The sequence below is a fragment of the Artemia franciscana genome, chromosome 2 (genome assembly GCF_032884065.1).
Source record: "Artemia franciscana chromosome 2, ASM3288406v1, whole genome shotgun sequence".
In the NCBI taxonomy this organism is placed as follows: Eukaryota; Metazoa; Arthropoda; class Branchiopoda; order Anostraca; family Artemiidae; genus Artemia; species Artemia franciscana.
In genome coordinates, this window is record NC_088864.1 from 7,325,184 (window position 1) to 7,349,778 (window position 24,595).

A 24,595-nucleotide genomic window follows, 5' to 3' on the forward strand; every position below is an offset into this window, starting at 1 on the left:
TAGACTTTACAGTCCCTTACCCCCATAGTTTTTCGCTCCTGCTTAGGTTTTGAAAAACACCTTTGTTTGGTCATTCCATTGGAAAGGCACTTCTTTCATTAAAAAAAAAAAAAAAATGGGCGAAACAGCCGAAACAGCTCTCTTTTATTACAGTAGCCTTTTAGTTTCCGCTAGTCAGTAGGTGATTTATAAAGCCATGTCTTCATTATGGCTTTTTCAGGCGAAATCGGCCGAGTAAAAACAGCTTTTTGTTCATCGAAAAACAAAAGTTCCTTACAAACATGTATTGTTTTGTGAAGTATGGATAATGAACTTTATATTATAGACTGATAGTTTTTCGTACCTGTCAAGGTTATTCAGTATTTTCTAGAGGTGCATTATCTCCCCTAGATTGGTGATAATTAAAAACTAGACATACGTTCTCTGAGCAACGTGAAGTGTTGCGGCAACCTTTGTCCGGCTTCGCCGAATAAAGTGTTGCGAGAGCAACACTTTGGTTTTGTTTCTTTGCTATCGGTTAAACGCTGAAGATGTCCGCCTATCGAAGCTTTTAAAACGTTATGTTCAAAGAAGAACGCGATCAGTAATCACATGATCAAAGGCTATTCCTCAGCGTTGAAAAACAACAATAACAAAAGAATATCGAAAGGAGGGACTAAATTGACTTTGCAGCCAGTTGAACTTTATCCTTTTCAATCGTATACATCGTGACGGATGATAGCTTAGAACCATATCTTATATAATCTAGTTGGTATTGTAAAGCTATCTGCAACTTTTCAGGATCAAATTACCATAAATGACACTATTAATTATGAAGAAACTACTATGACAAATTTTTTATCAGCTCATCACGAGCTATCGATAATACCGAAAGAAGGGACCAAATTGACTTTGCAGCAAGTTGAACGTTATCCTTATCAATCGTAGACATCGTGACGGATGAAAACTTGAAACAGTATCTTATATGATCTAGTTGGTATTATAAAGCTATCCGTAACTTTTCAGGATCAAAATACCATGGATGACACTCTATTAATTATTACAATACCGGCCCGGTTGTTTTACGTTATCGTTTGTACCCGTTGCATAAACACTTAATTCTAGGTTACAGTGAGTATGGGTAGGCTACACCAACTAGAAAAAGTTACAAACCCCTTTTCAATGAAGATGATTGTAGCCTAACAGACGATTATTACTTACAAGTCCCCTGCATGTCTTACCACTGGAACCAAATTGGTTTTACCATCAAATACACCGGAAACAAATAATAGGTACACCAACTAGCCAAAGTTGCAAACCCCTTATTGCCGAAGATGATTATGGTCTAACAGCCGACTGTTGCTTAAAAGTCCTCTACTTGTCTCACAATTGATATCGGCCTATTTTTGGTTTCAGTGTGTACCCTACTTCTGAAGTTCTCAACCCCTTGAAACTTTCAAAATAGTATGAAGGAATTTTTTTTACCATAAAATGGATGACATATACTTTGATCAACTTATCAAGAGCTATCGATTGCCGTCGAAAAAAAAATTCTATCTGTCTTAGTTCAAAAGTTGATTTTTTTTTTGCCGTAGGCCAACTTTTTAACGTCACTACTTTCAAAGAAGCAAAGGATAAGCTCCAATTTCTTTAGCAATGACAGAACTTTTAAAGTTTAAGAGGTACATCTGATAACATTTTTCTACCTCAATCCCAAGTCCGAAAAAACAAACTAGACCTCAGTTGCCTGTGCAACGGGAAGTGCTGCAGCAACTGTGCCCTGTTCCTTAGGGCACAGTTGCGGAGCAACACGTGCAACTGTGCCCTACGGGACACAGTTGCGGAGCAACAGTCTCCATTATGTCCTTCAGAGGACATTTTTCTAATGTGGCTTCGATTGTTATCTTGAAGCATCTTTGATATGGTTTTATTTCGAGCGATAGCACTACTCGATAAAAATAAAATAGACATCAAAATCGAAAATTTCAAAAAATCGGAACGACATTCACTTTTCCGGAATTATTTCCGGGAAATCTGTAAGAGCTACGGAATTTCATGCTTCAGTTCTCGAAAACATCAATAAAAGTTGTATATGAGTTCATAATTATTTTATCTCTAAAACGTTTACTTCCGAAACTAGGGCCGTCTTAATTTGACGCCAATTCGAAGTATTATGTTTCGAGACGCACATTTCGGGAATTATTTCCGGGAAATCTGAAAGAGATACGGAAATAACGTCTTATAGTTTTCTGCTTAACTTTTGATGGTCTAAGCTAGGAAAATATAAAACAAACCAAATTCACCAAAAAATTTAAATTGCCCCGAGGGCATGACAAAACTTCCAAATAGAAAAACCCACAGAAGGAATTATATTTCGGAGAAACTATTGTAAGCTCCAGTTGTTAGGAGATCGAGACCTGTCGAACCGCGTTGGAAAAAAAATTCTAGCTGGTCCAGAACGGAAGTTACCTCTAGAACGACGAAACTTCGGAAATTATTTCTTAGAGAACGAAGCAACTTGGTATATAGAACACTTCACTTCTTCTTGCATACTTTTCATAGCACTACTCGATAAAAATATAAGAAACATCAAAATCGAAAATTTGAGAAAATTCCAAAAAAAAATCGGAACGAGATGGACTTTTCCGGAATTATTTCCGGGAAACCTGTAAGAGCTACGGAATTTTGTGCTCCGGTTCTCGAAGAGACAAATGAAAGTTCTACATGAGTTCAGCATAACTGTATTTCTAACAAGTTTATTTCCGAAGCTAGGGTCGTCTTAACTTGACGCCAAACATCGAACGCAGAGTTTCTAAGAAAAAAACGGTTTTATTTTTTTTTATGGAAAACTGTTAGAAATTTTAGGAACTTAAGTGGAACTTTTTTACTCTGTTTCACGTTTCCCTTCCCTCTGAAAAATCTCAAATTTTTAACTCTTACCACTTCGGAGCTACAGGTCGCTGATCACGGTGAAAAGAAAAAAAAAAACAAAAAAAACTACGAAAGCAGTAGTGTTGCTCCGCAACACAATGATAAACCCAGCCAAAATCACGGCAGCACTTTCGTACCCGTGGGAAAATACCACATTTTTGCTCAAAGAAGATATATTGGCTGTGGGGCCGGGTAACTGCCGCATATATTTAACACTTATAGATTTTAGTCCATCTTCAATTTGAAAGTGGTGCCAGCCTGCTTGCCTGCTAGAACGGAGCTTTCCACTCGAAAGCAGAAACATCGTTCGATGAAACGAAAGCTTGGCTGCACAACTTCTGATACTCCTCTCTGACATAGGCTATATAACTCCACTTGACTTCTCACACCATAGTCTCTGGCTCGTGGACAAGCAAAAACCATCCTTTTTGGCCCCAGGCAAGAGTTCTGAGGAGCTTTCCAAAATGTAATGCCACAGTCATAAATCCGGCCTGAGGTCCACACTTTCCGTAAAAACCGCACAGGTTAGACCCTTACCAGTTTTCAGGAATACGCCGAGATCGGCGGCATAGAAAAAAAAAAACGGGACAAAACCAAAGTGTTGCTCTCGCAACACAATTTTTACTTCACAGCCTATCTTATACATATCAATAGATCTATTGATATATATGAGATACGCTGTGAAGTAATAATTTTTTTTCATTTTAACTTTCAACTTCGCTCTTTACTTCCCCCGGAAAAACTTTGTTTTTTTTAATTAATAAAAATAAAGATCAATACAAAAACAAGATTTGGCTACCGAATAGGTCTACCCATATATATTGTCAGAAGCCATTCTTCTTTATCAAATCAAAAATTAAATGTAGTATACTTACGAACATAAGAGCAGAGAGATCAGACACCAAGGAAGGTGGGGGCCGGATTTTTATTTTATTGAAAACAAGAAAAACATGTATTTTCATAACGTTATTTTTCTGATTGGCTTCTTCAAATAAATCTCAGGGAGGAGCTAAATTGCATCTATCCTTCTTATGTTAAAATTATACACAAGTATATTATCCACAGTCAAACCTTCTTAATTAAATAATCCAATCATTAAAGCTAAAACCAACGGTACTACTTTTTATGCTTAAATGGTAAAAACAAGTTTTTTCAAAAGAAAGTGAGTAGAGACATGAAAAATTGAAAATAAAAATTATCTTTTGCGTAACGAGGGCTTCTGCCTTGATCCTTAATCCTTTATGCTGAGTTTGACCAGTAACTACCTCAAGGTAGTTCAGAATGCAACAAATAGTCTGTTGCTAATTGTTGGTATACAAGGAAGCCCTCCAATTCTTATTGCGACAAAAACAATTCAACCTCTTTATCTAACTGCTCTTGCGGTGGAGCTTTCGTTCTTGAAACACAATGGAAACAAAATTCGCGTTAAGGCTGTCTCCTCCCTCGTCTATAGGGCATTTTTTTATGTTTTAATCTTTTTTTATGCTTTCGTTTAAAAACTTGTTCAAATAAGTTTTATTTTCTGTTGGTTTTTGATATTTCACAAAGTTTCCCAAAGCATGAGGCGAGGGGCTACACCCTTTAATTATTATACTAGTGTTTAATTTTTGAATAGTTATGCCCCGAGAAAAAGTACTGATTGTTCCTCAATAAGAGAAAGGCTGTTGCCCCCATCAAACCCAGTTCTTCACACTTGATTTAAAAGCGTCGATGTTTGTGTTTAAGATTAATCAAATATGTTACGTAAAGTCTTAAAATTTAAAAAGAAATTATTACTAGAGTCTCCATATGGCACTCGGTGATACACAGATTTAAATTGTTCTTACCATCAAATATGTCGGAAGCAAATAATCTATGTTGTGTTTTGAAGTAAAGTAACGAATTCGTAGCTTGCACATGTTGAATTTTTAGAATAACAACAAAGAATTTTTGTTCTGAGGTTTTTAAGATCTGCGTTTTGAGGTTTTGTGTTTGAGGTGTTTTTCAAAGGTTTTTCTTCTGAGGCAAAGCAATACGCCATAAGGCTATTTACATTGTGTATTTTGAAGTAACGGCAATTTTAAATGTCAGAAAATAAAAAATAACGTTTGTTTTAATAAATGTTTAATAATTGGTTTAATAATGTAGGGAGAAAATGTCATGTTGAGACAGTCGTAAAGAGACTTCTCGTCCTCTTTTTAAAATGAAGAAAAAAAATCTTTTTTTTTTGAAAATAGGCTATCATTTTCTGCTGACAGGCAACAATTACAACGTCTGACCGAAGAAACCAAATTTTTGCTTCCACAACACTTTTGTCCGTGAAGCCAATCAAAGGAGACTACAGCATTTCATTTTTCCAAAGCAACGTAAATCTAGTTTCCGTCTAAATGAACCCTTTTTCAATGTTCTACGACTACTAGTTCGACACGATCACTCTCGAAAAATGAAAAGATTAACACGCAACTGCGATCATCCTTCTTAATAAAAATGCAAATTTCATATATTTGTACATAGGGAATTGTCCACTCGTGGACAATCCCCTTGTGCGTGGCTTACCACTATAGAGGTAAGCCACGCACAAGATGGGCTGACGTCATCCACGGTCGACTTAATCTCAGAGCATTGACTTCAACGAAGCCCTAATCATTACCCACAGACCAATCTGGAGATGACTAACGGCACATCTGGGTTCATCTGCGCTGGCAACGCTGCTGAGTAGGAGCTTTTCAGTAAAGTAAGTCAAAGTGGATAGTGGGTTTCAAATTGCTGTTTCAGGATTGTCATTCAATATCAAATATGCTGAATATGATGGTGTACTTTTCATCAAATCACCCCCTTTTTGGAAAAAGGGCAATATTTTTATCTGCTACCAATTTTAGATGAACTTCGAACTTAAAATATCCTACACGTTTAGAAGCACCTTGAAAAACAGATTGGCTTCATACGAATGATTTTTTTTTTTATTCTTCCTTTACCATTATTAATATTATTAAGAGTTTCGGCTACTATTTAAAAGGGGTCATTCTTTACTTACAGTTTATTACCACAAACTATTTGGTGTTGATCGCCGTTTGTTTCATGGTCTTAAGCCGCTCGCCTTCCGAGCTACAATAATACAACAATAGATCGAGCAAAGCAACGTAACATCAAAACACATTTAGATAGAAAATACGCATTTAGAAAGAAAAATCTGACACTCTGATTAAGGTAAAAACAGACGGGTCTGTATAAACTGGTTCACCTGGATCTCCAAAAGATTTACCAAACATAGGGTTGTTTCTTCTTTACATTTTTTTTCGCAAGTCATTCCTTACTTACAGCTTGCTAGCACGAACTGTTTCACCTTTGTCATTGTTTGTTTTAATAGGTTCTAGGCGTTTACCCCCCCCCCCCGACGGATATCCCCCACGGAAAATACCACCCCTGTGGAAAATAAGGCTTTCCAAATTTGACAATTTTATTTGAGTTTTATATTTTTAATTTCCGCAAGGGAAAAAAAATTGATACTTGAGTATTACGCGCCACTCACTCAAGTTAACGCTGTGTAAAACTCGAGAACAAACCGGTTTCTTTGTTAGTTTCTTTCAGCTTAGCGCGAGACACGACAAAGACAAGTGACAGAATATACGGGAAATATATCATTTTCATCTTACCGTGGAAATTGCTCCTTACTTTCAGTTGAAAAAACTTGTTTTTTAAATTTAATTTCTTATCGTTTTAACTCAGCTAAAATTCTCAAATTTAGAAAGCCTTATTTTCCACAGAGGGATATTTTCCGGAAGGGTATTTACCAGGGGGTATTCTCTGCGGAAGAAGGGGGGAGGTATTTTCAGGGGGGTAATATTCAAGAGTGGGGTGAACGCCGACCACCGTTTTAATGGTCTCAGGCCGCTCAACTTCCGAACAACACAACAATACATAATCGAACAAAACGAGGTGCATCGAAACATGTTTCAATAGAAAGTTGCGAAATAATCATAGAATCATAGTTATTATGACATTATTATGATAACGACGAGCATAACTGTATAAAAGAACATAGAAGATATCCCTTAAAATCGAATGACGGAATGCAAACAAAGAACTTTCAAAACATAAGAATACGCAGTTGTCAGCTTGAAAGTCCCCAAACGAGGATGAAATACCGGAAAGCAATAGAAAAAGTAAATACAATAAATCACTGGGAATAGATTCAGCTCCAGCAGAAATTGACAACACAAGTCCCAAGCTTCTTGCTCATCACCTGCAAAAGCGGTTAAAGAATATTTGAGAACAAGAGGTATTTCCAGACGAGCTATTTCAACCATTTGACATTGGCCAAAACATGAGCACACGCACAAATCAGGCCTAATTTCAGCATAGAATGGGCTGTATCAACCAGCTATTCACGCTTCGAAAAATACTCGGCAATGCCTGAAACACAGTCAGACCCAGATCGCTATCTTTATACATTTTGTAACTGCATCCGAATCGACCGACTCGGGATTCCATATGGGTTGCGATACGAGAAGACAGGGCTCCAGAGAATCTGATACCCTTCATTCAGGGACTATCATCCTGTCCGTGAATGCGTACTAGCTAACGGAGAATCACCCTCTGTCTATGGATCAATTTTGAGATAAATAAGGCAGGGCAGTCAATAGTGTTTATCGACTGGACGATTAAGTTGCCTTCAGCTCTCTTAGAGGCACCGAAATCAGTTTCGATTTGCCCCTTGGCGACCTAGACTATTCAGAGAATACCCTGCCATAACGAAAAGGCCAGATCGCACTCCGACAAACAGACGTTGGATTGCAAACTCCCAATTCACTGGAAGAAGAGGCGAGAAGGGCACGTTAAGACCTTGCTCAGCACAACCCATAAATTACATAGGCACCAAGGAACTGCCATACTGACTCTGCACTATCGGTAAATGTAGTGCTATCCCAAACGACATTTGTCTTGTCTGTTCTGTTATACAGCGACCCAGACGAACTATTCTTTAGCGAAGCCTTTACTTTTCTGACCAGAGGAGAAATTAAGCCTGATGTTGCCCAAAAATATTAGTAATACATTTTACGACAGTTGAGATTAAATGTTTTCAATGAAACGAAACCTGTTAGAGAAAATTTGTGGATTGATTTTGAGCGCGAAATTAAAAAAAAAATCGGTAAATTTCTGAAATTACGAAGCAACTGTGAACGATTTCTGTGTTTTACAGTTTAAAAGTTAATTTAAAGCTATCTTTTTTCAATTCAAGGGCTTCTTTTTTGAATTTGGCAATAAATCATTTCATGGAAAATTGTTTACAATCATTATTTTGTTAGTCAATTATTTACCTGTCCAGACACATACAAGAAACTCTTGCTAACAATTGTGGTGGAGGAGACACACCTTTAAGCACCCACTTCTCTGATGATCTTAAAAGCTTTTTTATATTTTGTTAAAAAAAAGTACTTCAGCACATTTTGTCATAGAAAAAACTTTAGGACTAAAATCTTATATAACTGCTCGGCAATTATTGCAATACCATGTCACCGACTTCGCTATATACATTGGACATACTTGGAAGAGCCGACAGATGTTTCCATTTCCATTAGTATCTAAACAGAATGCACCCTACCATGTGAGTGTTTCCTTATTAAAACTAATATATTCAAATTAATGACGCAGTCAGTGGTTTACAGAGAAGAGCCCCCTTCCCCTCCAACCAAACATTTGAAAAGTTATCAAATTTTATAAGCGTATATTTCGTGCACTCGCAAATGGCTATATACATCCTCCCCAGAATCGCCTCCCTACCCTAAATAAAAATCGTGCATTGGCAATTGGCTATATAAATCCTCCCCAGAATTACCCCCCCCTACCCTAAAAAATCGTGCATTGACAAATGGCTATATACATCCTCCCCAGAAATACCCCCTTACCCTAAAAAAATTAGGCTCTGCTGAAGCAGAATTGTTGTTTGCATCCCTCTCCAAATCTTGTGATTTTTCGGAAGTTCATATAGTTTCTTAACTTTTTAACATGAGTTTTGCTTTCCTATTTGTTAAAGCATAAAAATGACTGACCTCATTACGCCAGCAATGTCTTCTGATTACCTCAACCAATTTGGCATCTTCCTCTGTCATTGGTTTCTCAGGCATAAATGACCCAGGAAGAGTCAACGACTTTAGACCAGGGTTGAATTTAAGCAAGTCAAACACCCTAGAAAGAGTGAGACCTTCGCATCTTTGTATGTTCAACACCTTCCACTGACCATGACCAGCAAATTTTTGAAATTTCTCTTCTTCTTCCATACCGTGAAGACACTGAATGTCTATTTCTTTCAATGAACCAGGCCGATGTATGATTTCATCCCATATAGACTCATTTCCGCATTCGGCATGCAAGAGGAAACGTTCAATGCTAAGTAAGAAAAAAAAAATGTTAAGTTTGGTTTCCGAAAGAGGAGTAATTTTGAAAGAAATGCGAGAAGACACACAAATGCATATCTGGCGTTGGGCACCCACTCTAGGAAGACCTCCCCCTACCCAGAACTCTCCAAAATCGCATGACTTAGCACCATAGTTTTCCACAGTTTGCGCTTTTTATCTATTTTTTCCATGGAGAAGAGAAAATGGACTAAGGAACCAAAATTTTAATTCGGATCAACCATTCTTTCCCACAAAATCCATTGCTTTAAATTCGCATTTTTCACCTATAGCTATCAAAACATGGGTTTCAATACCCATGTTATAGTCAAAACACATGTTTCAATAGAAGAGGAGAAAAGAGAGCCGGGAGGATTCCAAGGACCAAAGTAAGAAGGTAATAAGCATAGCCAGGGGATAATTCAGAGGAGGGGTGTTAAAATAAGAGTGGCCCTCAATGAACTGAGCCTCTTTTAAAAGAGAATCTTTCACACCTTCTGAAGAACTTGGTTCCTTTTTGTGGTGTGCGTCCAAGTACTATTTATACCTGACTTAGTAGAGATCTTCAGAGTTATACGGATTCCCCTACATATCTCCCTTGATTACAGGTAGGTTTCCAACTAATTATTAAAATATTTACCTAAACGCAAAAAAAAGAAATAAACTTGCACCATTTTCGTTATCTACTGCTATCTGCGTGTTCGAGAATGCAAGTTGAGATCTAAAAGAGTGGAAAAATAGCCTATTCATCCAGAAAGAGACACCCTGGTTCTGCCCTTCCGAAATTTTTGGCTTTCTGTGGTTTGAGAGTTGTAAAATTATTGTCTATTATAAGCTCACAAGGCCCAAGGCACAATTGGCGTTTTTAACCAAGCGTTTGTTTTGCCGCTGCTACCCTGGCACATTGGGCGGTAAACATTCTACCGTCACAACATAAGTCGATAATAATAGATCATATTAATCTAAATATATATCTTATAGATCGTAAGTCTTGTATGTACATTGTTTGTTGTACATTGTATGCCCCTCTCGATATTTGTATGAATTTATTACACGCGTAGGCCTTGCGGGGGAGTGCAGTTAAACTAGAAGCTATTCTGAAATAAATAGAGAGAAATTTTCTTAACGTAAATGAATTCCGATTTTGTTAAAATACTATTTAGTTTACTACGTCTACTAGTACTACTAAAATTAACAACTCACCGTAGCACCAAGCCACCTTAGGCCAACACAGCTGCGCAAGCTCCTCTTCAATCCCAATCTATTCAAAGCCTCCCTCTTTCCACTCTCCCAAGAAGTTCACATTTCCTTTAAATCTTTATTTATGGCATCCTCCCACCCCATACGAGGACGACCTGCTTTCCGTTTACCCCTAGAGGGTTGGCCGAAAAGGACAATCTTCGGCAATCTGTCATCCTTCACCCGCAGAACGTGGTCTAACCATCTCAACCTTTCTTTCATTATCAAACAGTTCGTGGCTTAATAGTAACGACCCGGCTCAATAGTAACCAAAACTCTAAAAAACGGAATTTTGATACCAATAGCTACATCAAAAGAATCATATTTTAATACTGATTTTAAATATATAAGTTTCATCAAGTTTAGTCTTACCCATCAAAAGTTAACAGCCTGAGGAAATTTGTCTTATTTTAGAAAATAAGGGAAAACGCCCCCTAAAAGTCGTAGAATCTTAACGAAAATCACACCATCAGATTCAGCGTATGAGAGAACACTACTGTAGAAGTTTCAAGCTCCTATCTAAATGTGGAATTTTGTATTTTTTGTCAGAAGACAGATCATGGATGCGTGTTTATTTGTTTGTTTGTTTTTTTCCCCAGGAGTGATTGTATCGACCCAGCGGTTCTAGAATGTTGCGAGAGAGCTCATTCTAACGGAAACGAAAAGTTCTAGTGCCCTTTATAAGTGACAAAAAAATTGGAGGGCACCAAGGCCCCCTCCTACACTAGGCCCCCAGGGGGATTTTTTGGTTGGGGGAGGGGTTGAGAAGAGGGGGATATGTTAGGCGAGCTTTCCATGGAGGAATTTGTCATGGGAGAAGAAAATTTCCATGAAGGGAGCACAGGATTTTCTAGCGTTATTAAAAAAAAACAATGAAAAAAAAAATATGAAAAAGTTTTTTCAACTGAAAGTACGGAGCGGCATTAAAACTTAAAACGAACAGAAATTATTACGCATATGAGGGGTTTATCCTAATACCTCGCTCTTTACGCTCAAGTATTTTTAGTAATTTCAACTATTTATTCTACGGCCTTTGTGATTCAAGGGTCATTCTTAAGGAATTAGGGCAAAATTTTAGCTTTAGAGTAAAGAGCGAGGTACTGACGAGGGGGTGAAACTCCTCATATACGTAATAAAAACATACGAATATAGAAGTTCGTTACGTAAGCTAGTTCGTAAGTTACGTATATCTTTTACTAATAAAAACGTTCGTAAAAAATTAAAGTTCTAGTTGCCTTTTTAAGTAGCCAAAAAATCGGAGGGCAACTAGGCCTCCTCCTCCGCTCCTTTTTCTCAAAATAATTCGATCAAAGCTATGAGAAAGCCATTTAGCCAAAAAAAAATATGCAAATTTCGTTTTAATTATTCATCTGTGGAGAGCCAAAATCAAAATATGCATTAATTCAAAAACGTTCAGAAATTAAACAAAAAAAAACTAGTTTTTTTAACTAAAAGTAAGGAGCAACATTAAAACTTAAAACGAGCAGAAATTACTTCGTATATGAAAGAGGCAGTTCCCTTCTCAACGCCCCGCTCTTTACGCTAGAGTTTTTTACTGTTTTAAAAAAGTAGAGTTGAGAGAAAGAGTCAAACTTTTTATTTAATAGCCCAAGAAAGCAGGATTGATCCACACTACTCTAAACCACAGCGTAATCTAAGTCCAGGATAGTTTTTCCTCCCCATTTGATTATGTGGGCTCCCATTGTCTTTCCTGCGCTCCTTACGACCAAGTCCATGAAAATGATCCACATAAAGGGCGATAGAACACAACCCTGCTTAACTCCTGATTTAATACAAAACCAGCTGCTAATCTCCATTCCTACCTTAACTGCAGCTGTATTATTCTCGTAGGCTACATAGCACTAATCAATTTAATGTATTTGTCTGGTATACCATAAGGACAAGACCTTTGCTAAAGCTATTATATCAACAGAATCAAACGCTTGATCATAATCTATAAAACTGAGGCCCAAAGGTGTTTGAAAGCGAAGGCACTTCTCAATTATTAACCTAAGAGTAAAAATTTGGTCGACACATCCTCTACCTTTACTATTTAGTTTAGGGCACATAAATTGGATTAAGGCTCGTTTTTCTTTATTTATGATAAATAGGCTTTGGTTTGTTTAAATTTGAAAGCAGGGGCTAATCTGGGCCCAAACCTCTAACACTTCAAACTTTCTTAAATTTCGGGGCATCTACTCATCAAATTATCTAGCTTCTTTTTTTCTTTTCTTTTTTACAATTGCTTTCTCCCTTCCCAGGAATATAAATTCATTTATGACTTCTAATTTAGCTTTTATTTTTATGATTTGCCCTATGTAAATGCACCGTGCACCAATGCACCTATGTAAAGACACCAAGTGTGCCCGCTTCCATTTAGCTCTATAGGCCAGAATCTCGGCGTTAAAATGTTAGGCGCTAAACGTTATTTTACTGTTCGTGTATTTTAGTGACGATGGGCGGCTGCATTGCTGCCGTCGACGTTCGATTCATCGATTGTGTTTTTTCTCTCTTAACGCCCGATGTGTCCGTCGCAGTATTATTCTATACACCTCTAAGAGACGCTCGAAAAAAAAACAAACAAGAGCTATTAGCTCATATGGCACTTGTAACGAGGCCGGACGAGCCAAGAGCCAAGAACTCATATGGTATGAGCTCTAGCAAAATTCTAAGAATCAATAGATTGATTTAAAAGGAAAATCAGAGGCTTAATGCCGGTCAGGAGTTGAAATAAGAGCTATGAGTCACGAGGTCCTTCTAAATATCGTAAGTTATAAATACCTCACTTTTTCTACTTTTTCCTCTCCCTTCATCTCCCCCCAGATGGTCTAATCGGGGAAAGCGACTTTATCAACTCAATTTGTGCAGCTCCCTGACACACCTACCAATTTTCATCGTCCTAGCATGTCCAGAAGCACCAACTCGCCAAAGCAATGAACCCCACCCCCTAAGAGAGTGGATCCAGTACATTTACGTCAATCACGTATCTACGACATTTGCTTATTCTATCCACCAAGTTTCATCGCGGTTTCTCCACTCTAAGCGTTTTCTAAGACCTTTGGTTTCCTTCTACAACTCCCTCCAATGTCAACAGATCAAGTCAGGATTTGAAATAAGAGCTCTGAGACACGAGCTTCTTCTAAATATCAAATTTCATTAAGATCCGATCACCCGTTCTTAAGTTAAAAATGCCTCAATTTTTCTAATTTTTCCAAACCAACACCCCCCAGCTCCTCCAAAGAGAGCTGATCCGTTCCAATTATGTCATTCACGTATCTTTTACTGATGCTTACTCTTCCCATCAGGTTTCATCCCAGTCTCTATACTCTAAGCGTTTTCCAAGATTTCTGTTCCCCCTCCAGCCCCCTATGTCCCCGGATCCGGTTCAAATTGAGAATGGACCATATGAGACATAAGATCCTTCTATACATCAAGTTTCATTAAGATCCGATCACCCATTGGTAAGATAAGGACACCTCAATTTCCACGTTTTCCAGGAATCCCGGTTTCCCCTTCCAACTCCCCCCAATGTCCCCAGATCTGGTCAGGATTTAAAATAAGAGCTCTAAAGCACAAGATCCTTCTAAATATCAAATTTCATTAAGATCTGGTCACCCAACCGTAAGTTACATATGCCTCATTTTTTTCTAATTTTTCCGAATTACTCCCCCCCCCCGAATCAACCAAAGAGATCGGATCCGGTCCGGTTATGTCAATCACGTATCTTGGACATGTTTTTATTCTTCCCACTAAGTCTCATCCTAATCTCTCCGCTTTTAAGTGTTTTTCAAGATCCCCCCCCCAATGACGCTGGATACGTCGGGATTTAAAATAAGAGATCTGAGTTAACAGGGCCTTCTAAATATGAAACTTCATTAATATCCGATCACTCCTTCATAAGCTAAAAATACCTCATTTTTTCTAATTTTTCAAAATTAACCCCCCCCCCCCCAACTCCCCCAAATATAGCAGATCCGCTCCGGTTATGTCAATCACATATATTGGACTTGTTTTTATTCTTCCCACTAAGTTTCATCCTGATCTCTCCGCTTTAAGTGTTTTCCAAGATTTCCGGTTCCCCTCAACTCCCCCCCCCCAATGACTCTGGATCCGGTCGGGATTTAAAATAAGAGATCTGAGTTACGAGGTCCTTCTAAATATGAAATTTCATTAAGATCCGGTCACTCCTTCGTAAGTTAAAAATACCTCGTTTTTTCCAATTTTCAGAATTAACCCCCCCCCCAACTCCCCCAAATAGAGTGGATCTGTTCCGGTTATCTCAATCACGTATCTAGGGCTTCTGCTTATCTTTCCCACCAAGTTTCATCCCGGTCCCTCCACCCTAAGCGTTTTCCAAGATTTTAGGTCCCCCCCAACTCCCCCAAGTGTCACCAGATCCGTTCAGGATTTAAAATGAGAGCTCTAAATCACAAGATCCTTCTAAATATCAAATTTCATTAAGATCCGATCACCCGTTCGTAAGTTAAAAATACCTCATTTTTCTATTTTTCCGATTTAACCGTCCACCCACTCCCCCCCCCAGATGGTCGAATCGGAGAAATGACAATTTCTAATTTGATCTGGTCTGGTTCCTGATACACCTGCTAATTTCCATCGTCCTACAGTCACCAGTTTTTTTTTTGCCCACAACAAATTCCTATGCAACTACATCATAGAAACTTGAGAGCACCTCATTCGATCGTAAACTCAAAGTTATAGTACTTTTTTAAGGGTTAAAAACGACTGGAGGGCAAAAATAACCTCTTCTGTCCCCTTTTATACTACTCGGCGGCCCTCACAAAAAACAGCAATTTTTTAAGAGCGAACTAAGGTCCAATGGATATGCCTCCGGGGATATCACAATCCACATGGTGGCCGGCATTTACCCCCCTCCCCGAGGAAAATCAGGCTTTCCAAATTAAAGAATTTTATTTGAGTTTAGTTTAGTTTTTTTTCCTTAGGGGGAAGGAATTTCTGTACTTGTGTACCCAAGTTTACGCTGTGTAAACCTCGAGAAGAAACCGGTTTCTTTGTTAGTTTCTTTCAGCTTAGCGTGAGATAAGACAAAGAAAAGTGACAGAATAGATGGGAAATATATAATTTGGGCTATATATTTGCATACAAGGGGGGAGAAGCATTTGGACAGTTTGAAGTCAGACAACAATTCTAACTTTATAATATACAAAATAATTGTACCTAACACACTTGCCATGCTGACCCACAATACTTTACCCCCCCTCCAATGTGCAAATATATAGCCCAAATTTTTTCTAAAGTAACGAAGAAACCCGTTTGTTCTCGAGTTTTACGTATCGTAAACTTGAGTGAGTGGCGTATAATACACAAGTACCGGAATTTTTCATGGAGAGAGGGCCGGATTCCCAAGAATTATTTAAAAACGATAAGAAATTAAATAAAAAAAGTTTTTTCAACTGAAAGTAAGGAGCAACATCAAAACTTAAAACGAACAGAAATTATTACGTATATGAAAGGAGTTGTCTCTTCCACATGACTCTGCTCTTTACGCTAAAGTTTTGACTTTTTGTAAAAAAATTGTTTTTTTTTTATTTAATTTCCTATCCTTTTTAAATGATACCGGGGAACCCGGCTCCCTGGCCCAGGAGAAGGGTTTCAGGCCCATACCCCCACTTCAACCCAATCTCCAGCTGTCTAGGAATTTTGTGACAATTTCTGTATAATTCGCTTATTTTTAAGCTGGCTGGGAAATCATTGCTTTATATTGATGTGCTTCTTTATTGTCTTTAATAAGAGAACTGAAGAAAGAAGAAAACATATTCTTTGTCAATGGTAACGGGGTTTTATACACTATCCACGTCCCCGAGAATAGTCAGATCCAAATTCACAACTCAAAGCTATTACACGCGAAAAAAGTCAAATTTTATCACGAATATCAATTAAAACATAACAAAAAAACAATCAAATCCTTCTTCCGCAAACACGGTTGAAGGTCGGCTGAATTGGCATAGGTATTACTTGCATAATCTACTGTAACACCTACAGTGCATACAACTCTGATCTGATTAACGAACTTTTTCCACACCGTTCAAAATACTGAAACGGTCTGAAAAAGACTGTGACATTGTCAGGAGCAGCCAACACCAAAGTACCGAAGTTTGAGCCCCCGAAAGTTCTGTGATCTTGACAAAACTATTACATAAATTTAAATAGGTCCATAAACCTTATGGCAGAAGTCTTCATTCCTTTACATATGAATATTTGGAATTGCTTATTTTTTTCGATATTCGTGGAATATTTTTCACAGATAATGGCGTCGAACCAGCGGAGAGGTCTTTGAGTAGCTGCGGGCTTGTTCAAGCAGAAATTTAGAGTTCTAGCGCTGTTTTTAAGTAGATTAAGACATCACATAGCGACAAAGCAATTTTCTCTGCCATTTCATGGCACATAACACCAATTTTGGCCCAAAAAGGGCCAAATGCAATCAAACAAAAATATAGAGGTAAATATTCGGTTAATTTTTTTTTTCGAAAAGCTGTAAATAAAAGCTGTAATACTGTAAAGCTGTAATAAGACCACTCAGTTTCTGATGACATACTATATCTTGCGGTGGCGAGATATAGGCGAGGATATTCATCACTTCATAGAAAATGAACGGGGAGATAAGGAGTGAGATAATTCATTTGAGACCTTATTAATTTATTTAGACTACATTGTAGTGATTGCATAGTCACAGACCAGCTGTAAGGAGGACAGGAGTCTTCCTTACAGGAAGGAGAGGGGTGCAGCTGGAAAATCAAAACTTTTAGACCCAGGGCATCCATTTCTCTACAGTTACTTCACGTCAATTTTTAGGAGGGAATTCATCCATAACATTCCTTCAATTGGAGGAACATATTAGGAATGTGTTCAATCTGGTGCAGTGGAACTGGAATCTCCCCTCTTACTGCAGAAGAATTTGGATGTAGTATGGAATATTGTATTTATATTTAATGACACCCCTTCCCCTATGCCAAGTCATCGGTCCCTACCCTAAGAATTGTACAAGTGTGATCTTATTAGCTACACTATTTTCTTCCAAGGAAACAGCAGGCACCCTATATGAAACAGCTTCAATTGTTCAACATGCACGCCTATCCTGCAACAAAAGCACCCTTGTCTTGTCTGTATTTTATTTTAAACCAATATAATATGAAAAAAACTTCGTTTTCTTAAAGAGTTAAAGAGGCTGCGTCCCAAAGTCGAACCTTAAAACGTACAGGAATTAGGAGAGGCAGCCCCCCAAACCCCCCGCTTTTAAAGACTCTTTTGTACAGGTTTTTTGTTTTGTTAATTAAAACAGGGCCTTTCCGAAGCAAAGAGCAGGGGGTTAGGGGGGCGGCAGCCCCCCAAAACAAAAAACCTGTACAAAAGAGTCTATAAAAGCGGGGGGTTTGGGGGGCGGCAGCCCCTCAACTGCCTCTCCCAATTCCTGTACGTTTTAAGGTTCGACTTTGGGACGCAGCCTCTTTAACTCTTTAAGAAAACGAAGTTTTTTTCATATTATTTCTGTACGTTTTTCTACAATCCATGGTGGATGTAATTTAATAATTCCTGTACTCCTCGTACAGGAATTAGGACTGCCTCTCCTAATTCCTGTACGTTTTAAGGTTCGACTTTGGGACGCAGCCTCTTTAACTCTTTAAGAAAACGAAGTTTTTTTCATATTTTGTGACAAAAAACCGCCCGATAAGGGACTTGAACCCTTGACCTTAGGATTAAAAGTCCCACGCTCTACCGACTGAGCTAACCGGGCATGTTTGAAGTCGAAATACCTGCATGTGTATAAATATAACTTTTAAATAACTTTTAAGAATTTCAAAAATTAACATGGGCTCTTATGGGGAAATGGGTTTTTCTAAGCTAGAAAATCGGGGGGTTAAGATTTTCCGACGAAACTTTCCAGGAAAATTACTCGGAGAATTCCGCGTCGAATGAGTCTTCGTACACCCAGATCCGATGTCGGCTGTGACCTGTAGGCGTGGCAAAAAAAAAAAAAAAAAAAAGGAGAATATGAACATTAAGTGGCTATGCGTGGTTTCTGGAAAACAGGGAAGGAGTTATCGGATCGAGCTGAAATTTCGCGGATAAGCTCCTCGGCCCTAGGGGACCTTAACTTGTGAATTTCAGCCCGATCGGAAACGTTAAAGGGGGGGGGGTGGTCGAAAATTTCGGCCAGATTTTCCCCATGAAGGAAAAGCCGGAGAAGGATGAAATTTTGCAGGTTTCTTAGTTGGAGCTCGGGCTACGAAATGCATCCCTCCCCATCCCTCTGCGACCACTGGAACCACTGGAGCGAAGATCGCTTAACATTGTCGTGGTTCGCCTCTTTAAAGAGGCACGAGTGTGCCTCCTTGATAAAAGTGGTTCATTAACAACCAATATAAATTTTTCCACGGAGGAGACAAATATATCCCGGTGAACCGAAATTTCTAATCTCAGCATACAATCAGGCTACAAATCATTTAGCTAGTCACTAACAGATCATTTGCTAGAAAATAATTATTTTTTTTTAGGAGAGAAGGCTGGGAGGGGGTTTGTGGAGTGTGGTATAGGGCGATTTGGGGGGGGATTGATTGTTTTTTTTTTGTTGGAGGAGGTTGAATATTATGTTGATTGTTCAAATGAGAGAGATTGATTTGAAGTTTGAGTTTGCAACGGAATATATATTATTACTTATTGTTGCCGTGCATCTACAAAACTGTAAAGTTTTTCTTAGCGCGGCAGCATTTTGTAGAAGATGTGTTTTTGTTTTGTATATGAAGAAAAATAAAATAAAAAATAAATAAAACAAACCCTCAAGCCCTATGGTTATATTCAACTGGACTTCAATCAGAATATACCCGAGGATTTACGTGTAGTTACTAATATTTTTGACAATTAAATTATCGTATATCTTGGGCTGTCTTGCAAAATTTTTGACAAAAAAGATGAGCCAATAATCAATATTTGGCATTGTAAGAGGCGGGGCAAATGCCCCGGCTATCTTCTCCTTTTTCAAGGATCCTTTAAGCATTTACTGATGCAGTGGACTGAGTTTTGGACATATTCCCTATATTTCAACTGCTGATATTCAGCACTCTTAATTAGCTAAGGTTAACTTCCTGCCCTCTCATTTCTTTTTTTTCATTTTCAGAAATACTGGAAAGAACATTAGAACTTAAAGTATCAAAAAAATGTCTTTAAAGTAGTGTTGGGTGATAACTTGATTAAACGATATATCGATGTTTGATAATCGATATATCGATATTTCCGACTAGTTTTTGTTCAGATTATCTTTGGTCTTCAAAAGCTCAATAAAAAATTGTAATTAAAGCTTATTTTGCCCAATTTTCTTAAAACTTTGATTAATATAAAATCAAACAATAAAAACAACCTTCGATTACGTAAATGAATATGAAAGAAATCCAGATTTGAAATTACTTAGGCTCAAGATAAAGAAAGATAACCTACTGGCTAGTTTTGGCTATTCAAAATCAGCAACATGTCAATATTTTCCACTGAGAATTGGTTCTGCCTTTCAGTGACTATTTTTTTTTATTTATTTAATAGAAGTTAGGATCAGCATTAAAACTTACGACGAATAGAAATTATTGCATATTTGAGAGGAATGCCCCTCATATATGTTTTTTTTTAGTATTTTAAAAAGCTTCTTATTCTAATCAAACAATCCTTGTGTTTCAGCAGTTGTTCTTAAAGAATCTGGAGAAAAAAAATCAAACTTTAGTGGATGGAGCGAGGCACTGAGGAGGGATTATCTCCCCTCATATGCGGTATGATTTCTTTTCACTTTAAGTTTCAATATTGCTCCCTAGTTTTAGTAGAAAAAACTCTTTTTTAGTTTCTAATCGTTTTCCAATATTGTCGGAAAATCTACCTCTTCCCTCTTTGGAAAATCCCCCCAACAAAATTCCTCCATGGAAAATTCAGCCTGGGTAAAATCCCCCCCATGATAAATTTGTCCTGATGAACATTTTGCCCATATATACACACACACACACATATATATATATATATATATATATATATATATATATATATATATATATATATATATATATATATATATATATATATATATATACATATATATATTTGGGACAAAATTTAAGCTTTAGTGTAAACAGCGAGGTACTGACGAGGGGGCGAACCCCCTCCTATATGTAATAAAAACATGAGAATACAAAAGTTCTTTACGTAAGCTAATTTATAGGTTACGTATATCTTTTACTAATAAAAAGATTCGTAAAAAAATAAAAGTTCTAGTTGCCTTTTTAATTAACCAAAAAATCGGAAGGCAACTAGGCTTCCTCCCCCGCTCTTTTTTTTTCTCAGAATCATTCGATCAAAATTACGAGAAAGCCATTTAGGCAAAAAAAAAATATGCAAATTTCGTTTTAATTATTCCTCTGTGGAGAGCCAAAATCAAAACATGCATTTATTCAAAAACGTTCAGAAATTAAATAAAAAAAAACAAGTTTTTTTTTTAACTGAAAGTAAGGAGCGACATTAAAACTTAAAACGAACAGAAATTACTTCGTATATGAAAGGGGCTGCTTCCTTATCAACGCCCTACTCTTTATGCTAAAGTTTTTTACTGTTTTAAAAAGAAGAGTCGAGAGAAAGAGTCAAACTAGCGTAAAGAGCGAGGCGTTGATGACGAAGCAGCACCTTTCATCTACGCAGTAATTTCTGTTCGTTTTAAGTTTTAATGTCGCTCCTTACTTTCAGTTAAAAAAACTTGTTTTTTATTTATTTAATCTACAGTTAAAGATGATGTGACGTATGTTTTCATACACTCCACATGTGTCGCAGTTGGGGGATGGGGCAGTTAGGGAATTGTGTTAATTTTGTGTTTGCATGGCCACATCGAAGACGAAAGAGGCAAGTAGAAAGGATGCAAGATGTGAGGTACAGTTCTTTTGGTGGTTGCTTATAATCATAGATCCAGGAGCTGGGTATGGGAAGAATGAAGCCAAGCCTCTTCTTCTTCCAAAATTTTTGAACTGATTGAAGACAAAAATTCAGGACCAGTTGAAACCATTGTTTAAACCCGATACACAGAAACCATATGTTTACAATCCTGGCGCTGTAGATTTAAACATTGAACACCAGACACAAAAGGGCTTAATTACTAGCTCAAAAATATTGATGTAGAGGCAGAGTTAAAATAAATAGCCGAAGAAGACTAAGTAGAAAATCATCTATTTCTTTCAAGCTTTTACTATTGTACGAAAAAGCAGAGACAATAAAAGACAAAAGCAAAAAAAAGCACAAAGACAATAAAATACTCACCTTTGGAATAAACCTTGTGGCACCTGGATTGATTCAGAAGAACTAGGGTAGAGTTCTAACTCTTTCAAATACTCCATCCGTGAGATTGGGTTAAGGTTGAGGGGAGTAAAAACGCAGCACAGAGATGTCAGGTACGGACATAAGTGATCCAATAATGTTCCTAGCATATTCTTATCAGTGAGTTCAAGACGAAGTTTTCGAAGCTAATAAAAAAAGCCTTATTAACGCAATTAACTTATCACAAATAGTAACCTCATAATAGTGAGTTCAAGATGAAGCTTTCGAAGTTAACAAAAAAAAGGCTTATTAGCACAATTAACCTTATCACAAATAGTGAACTCACAATAGTCAGTTCAAGATGAAGCTTTTGAAGTTAACAAAAAAAGGCTTATTAACATAATTAACCTTATCACAAATTTCCATTTAAAATTCAAATTGACTACACGTACATTTCCATATTTATCAGACTTTCGTTCTCTACTCCTCCGTCCTCGGTACTCGGTGTTTACATAATCTTGTCTTGTCCATAAAAGTTTTCTTCAGTTGGGGTATTTTCAAAGAGAAATTATTTTGATCTGACATCACTTCCTTGGAGGCTACAAGTAAAAAAGACAGAGCCTGCAGAGTTTATATGTTTGACTTCCGAACGCTTCAAATATTGCAAAAAATACTGCTTTGGCTTGATCAAATGTAAACAACGACGAATACCACACTGCCTTTCCAAAATACAAATAACGCAAGGTAAAGCAACGAGGAATTATTTTTCAGTCTGTGAAAAAAATTTAATGAATTTTTCGGCTCTAGATCCAAGAGCCTTCATCAGAAAATCACAGATAAATACAAATAAATAAGATTTACAACAATACGTGACCATTAAAAAAAGAAAAAAAAGGGTCCTGGCATCATAACAAGGAAGCTCAACCACGATCTCCCGAATTAACTAATTCCGACTACTTTTTACTATCCTTTTTTTATCTCAAATTGTACTCTCTACTCTGAAAATTCCCTTATCCCTTATTTTTCTCAATTTGGCATACGTAAGATTCACTCCCACTCCTATTAAACAGGCAAATTCTGAATTTATTTAATATCATTTTATGTCCAATTATGAAGTCAATTTTGACCATTAGTGCATAAAAATGTTCCTACGCATACCGCATGGTCTACAATATCTGTTACGTAATAGCACTGATTTTCCTATTACTTTTACTTACTTACTTAGACACAGATCCTCCTACGCCTGGGGGCGCATAGGGCAGCGAAGGTTGACCTCCAACTTGACCGATCTTGTGCCAAAGACCAAAGTTCGTTCGGAGTGGTTCGAAGACTCGTTGCCTTTTTCTCCAGGGATAGACAAAGTGTGGTGCGTTGTCCAACACCATAAATCACGTGGAAGGCATACTTAACTCATTCGGGTCATATGTCCCCAATACTTCCCTCTTTTCATTCTGATCTCGTCGGTCACCAGTAGTTGCTCGGTATCAGCTCTTATCTAGGCATTCGTTACTCTATCGGTCCAATCAACCGCAAGGATTCCACGCAGGCAATTATTCTCGAAGCCAAGTAATCTTTTCTCAGCATTCTTTGAAAGGCTCCAGGACTCGCATCCATATAAAAGTACAGAGGGTACATTACTCCTAAATAATCGCAACTTCAACTTCTGAGAGCGGTATCTACATCTCCAAATATTCTCCAGCTGATAAAATTCTCCACCTGCATACGCTATGCGTAGCATGACATCTCTATCACATTTCCCATCTTGGGTAAATGTACTACGGAGGTACTTAAGTTCTCTGACCTCTTCTATATCAGTACCTTCGTACCGAATCCCAGCCAAAATTTTCGACACAACTGCGTTTGACATACTTCTCGTTTTATCAAAATTAAACTTCAGGCCTATAGGGGCAGCTTTCGCTGCTAGTTCATTCAGATTATGTTGAATATCCTCTTGGCAGTGAGCCAAGAGAACAATATTGTCACCAGTCATGAATTTGACTCTCGGGGCTTAGATCTACACCTCCTCTAAAGCGACAAGCTCGAAGCGCAAAATCAATAAGCACTGAAAATAATATAGGAGATAGCAAACATCCTTGACATGCCCCAGACTCAACAGGTAACCATTCTGACATCCACTGGACTGCATAAACCTGTGCAGCATACAGGGATTTAATCATATTGACAATTTTCGGAGGCACTCTAAACGCTAGGAGTCAAATGCTTTCAAGAAGTCTATAAAAACTAAAATAATCTCCACTTTTCATTTGTTTGATTCCTCCAGTAGAACACGTAAGCTAAATATCAGGTCGCAGGAAGAACGATTTGGACGGATACCATGTAGCTCATCCCTTAAAATTATGTCCACTTGAGTCTCGATTCTATTAAGTATAATTTAACACAGAACTTTACTTCCGACTATCTGGAGTATGATAGCTCTGAAGTTATTGCATGACGTTTTTCGACATTTCTTGAAGAGAATCGCAATAATGCCTTTTTTCCAGTTAAGAGGGACAGTCTTGTCGTCCAGCACCTTACCAAGCAGCTCAAATAGTGGGCCAGAGAGAGCTTTTTTCCATATTTCAACAGCTACGGAGGAACTCCATCACATCCAGCTGCTTTCCCATTTTTTAGCAACTTCAGGCCTATTATAACTTCCTGAAAGAGGATAACGGCTGGTTCAGAACATCCAAAAAATATTCATTCCAATGGTTCTAGACATCTAACTGATTGGGAAGCAGCTGCCCACTTTCATCTTTTACGAAGGGGCA

The 24,595-nt window shown here is 37.7% G+C and overlaps 1 protein-coding gene across 3 annotated transcripts in view; it reads right to left on the reverse strand.

Annotated features, from left to right (window-relative positions):
• The window catches only part of LOC136036926 (uncharacterized), a 103,453-nt gene that overhangs the window by 24,041 nt on the left and 54,817 nt on the right, over positions 1-24,595 (reverse strand). For all 3 annotated transcript variants that reach the window (XM_065719314.1, XM_065719321.1, XM_065719330.1), the window contains 2 exons: positions 21,831-22,033; positions 8,940-9,276 (listed from right to left, as the gene is read on the reverse strand). In XM_065719314.1, coding sequence (XP_065575386.1) covers positions 8,940-9,276; positions 21,831-22,033 — 540 coding nt within the window. The remainder of the gene's footprint in view (positions 1-8,939; positions 9,277-21,830; positions 22,034-24,595) is intronic.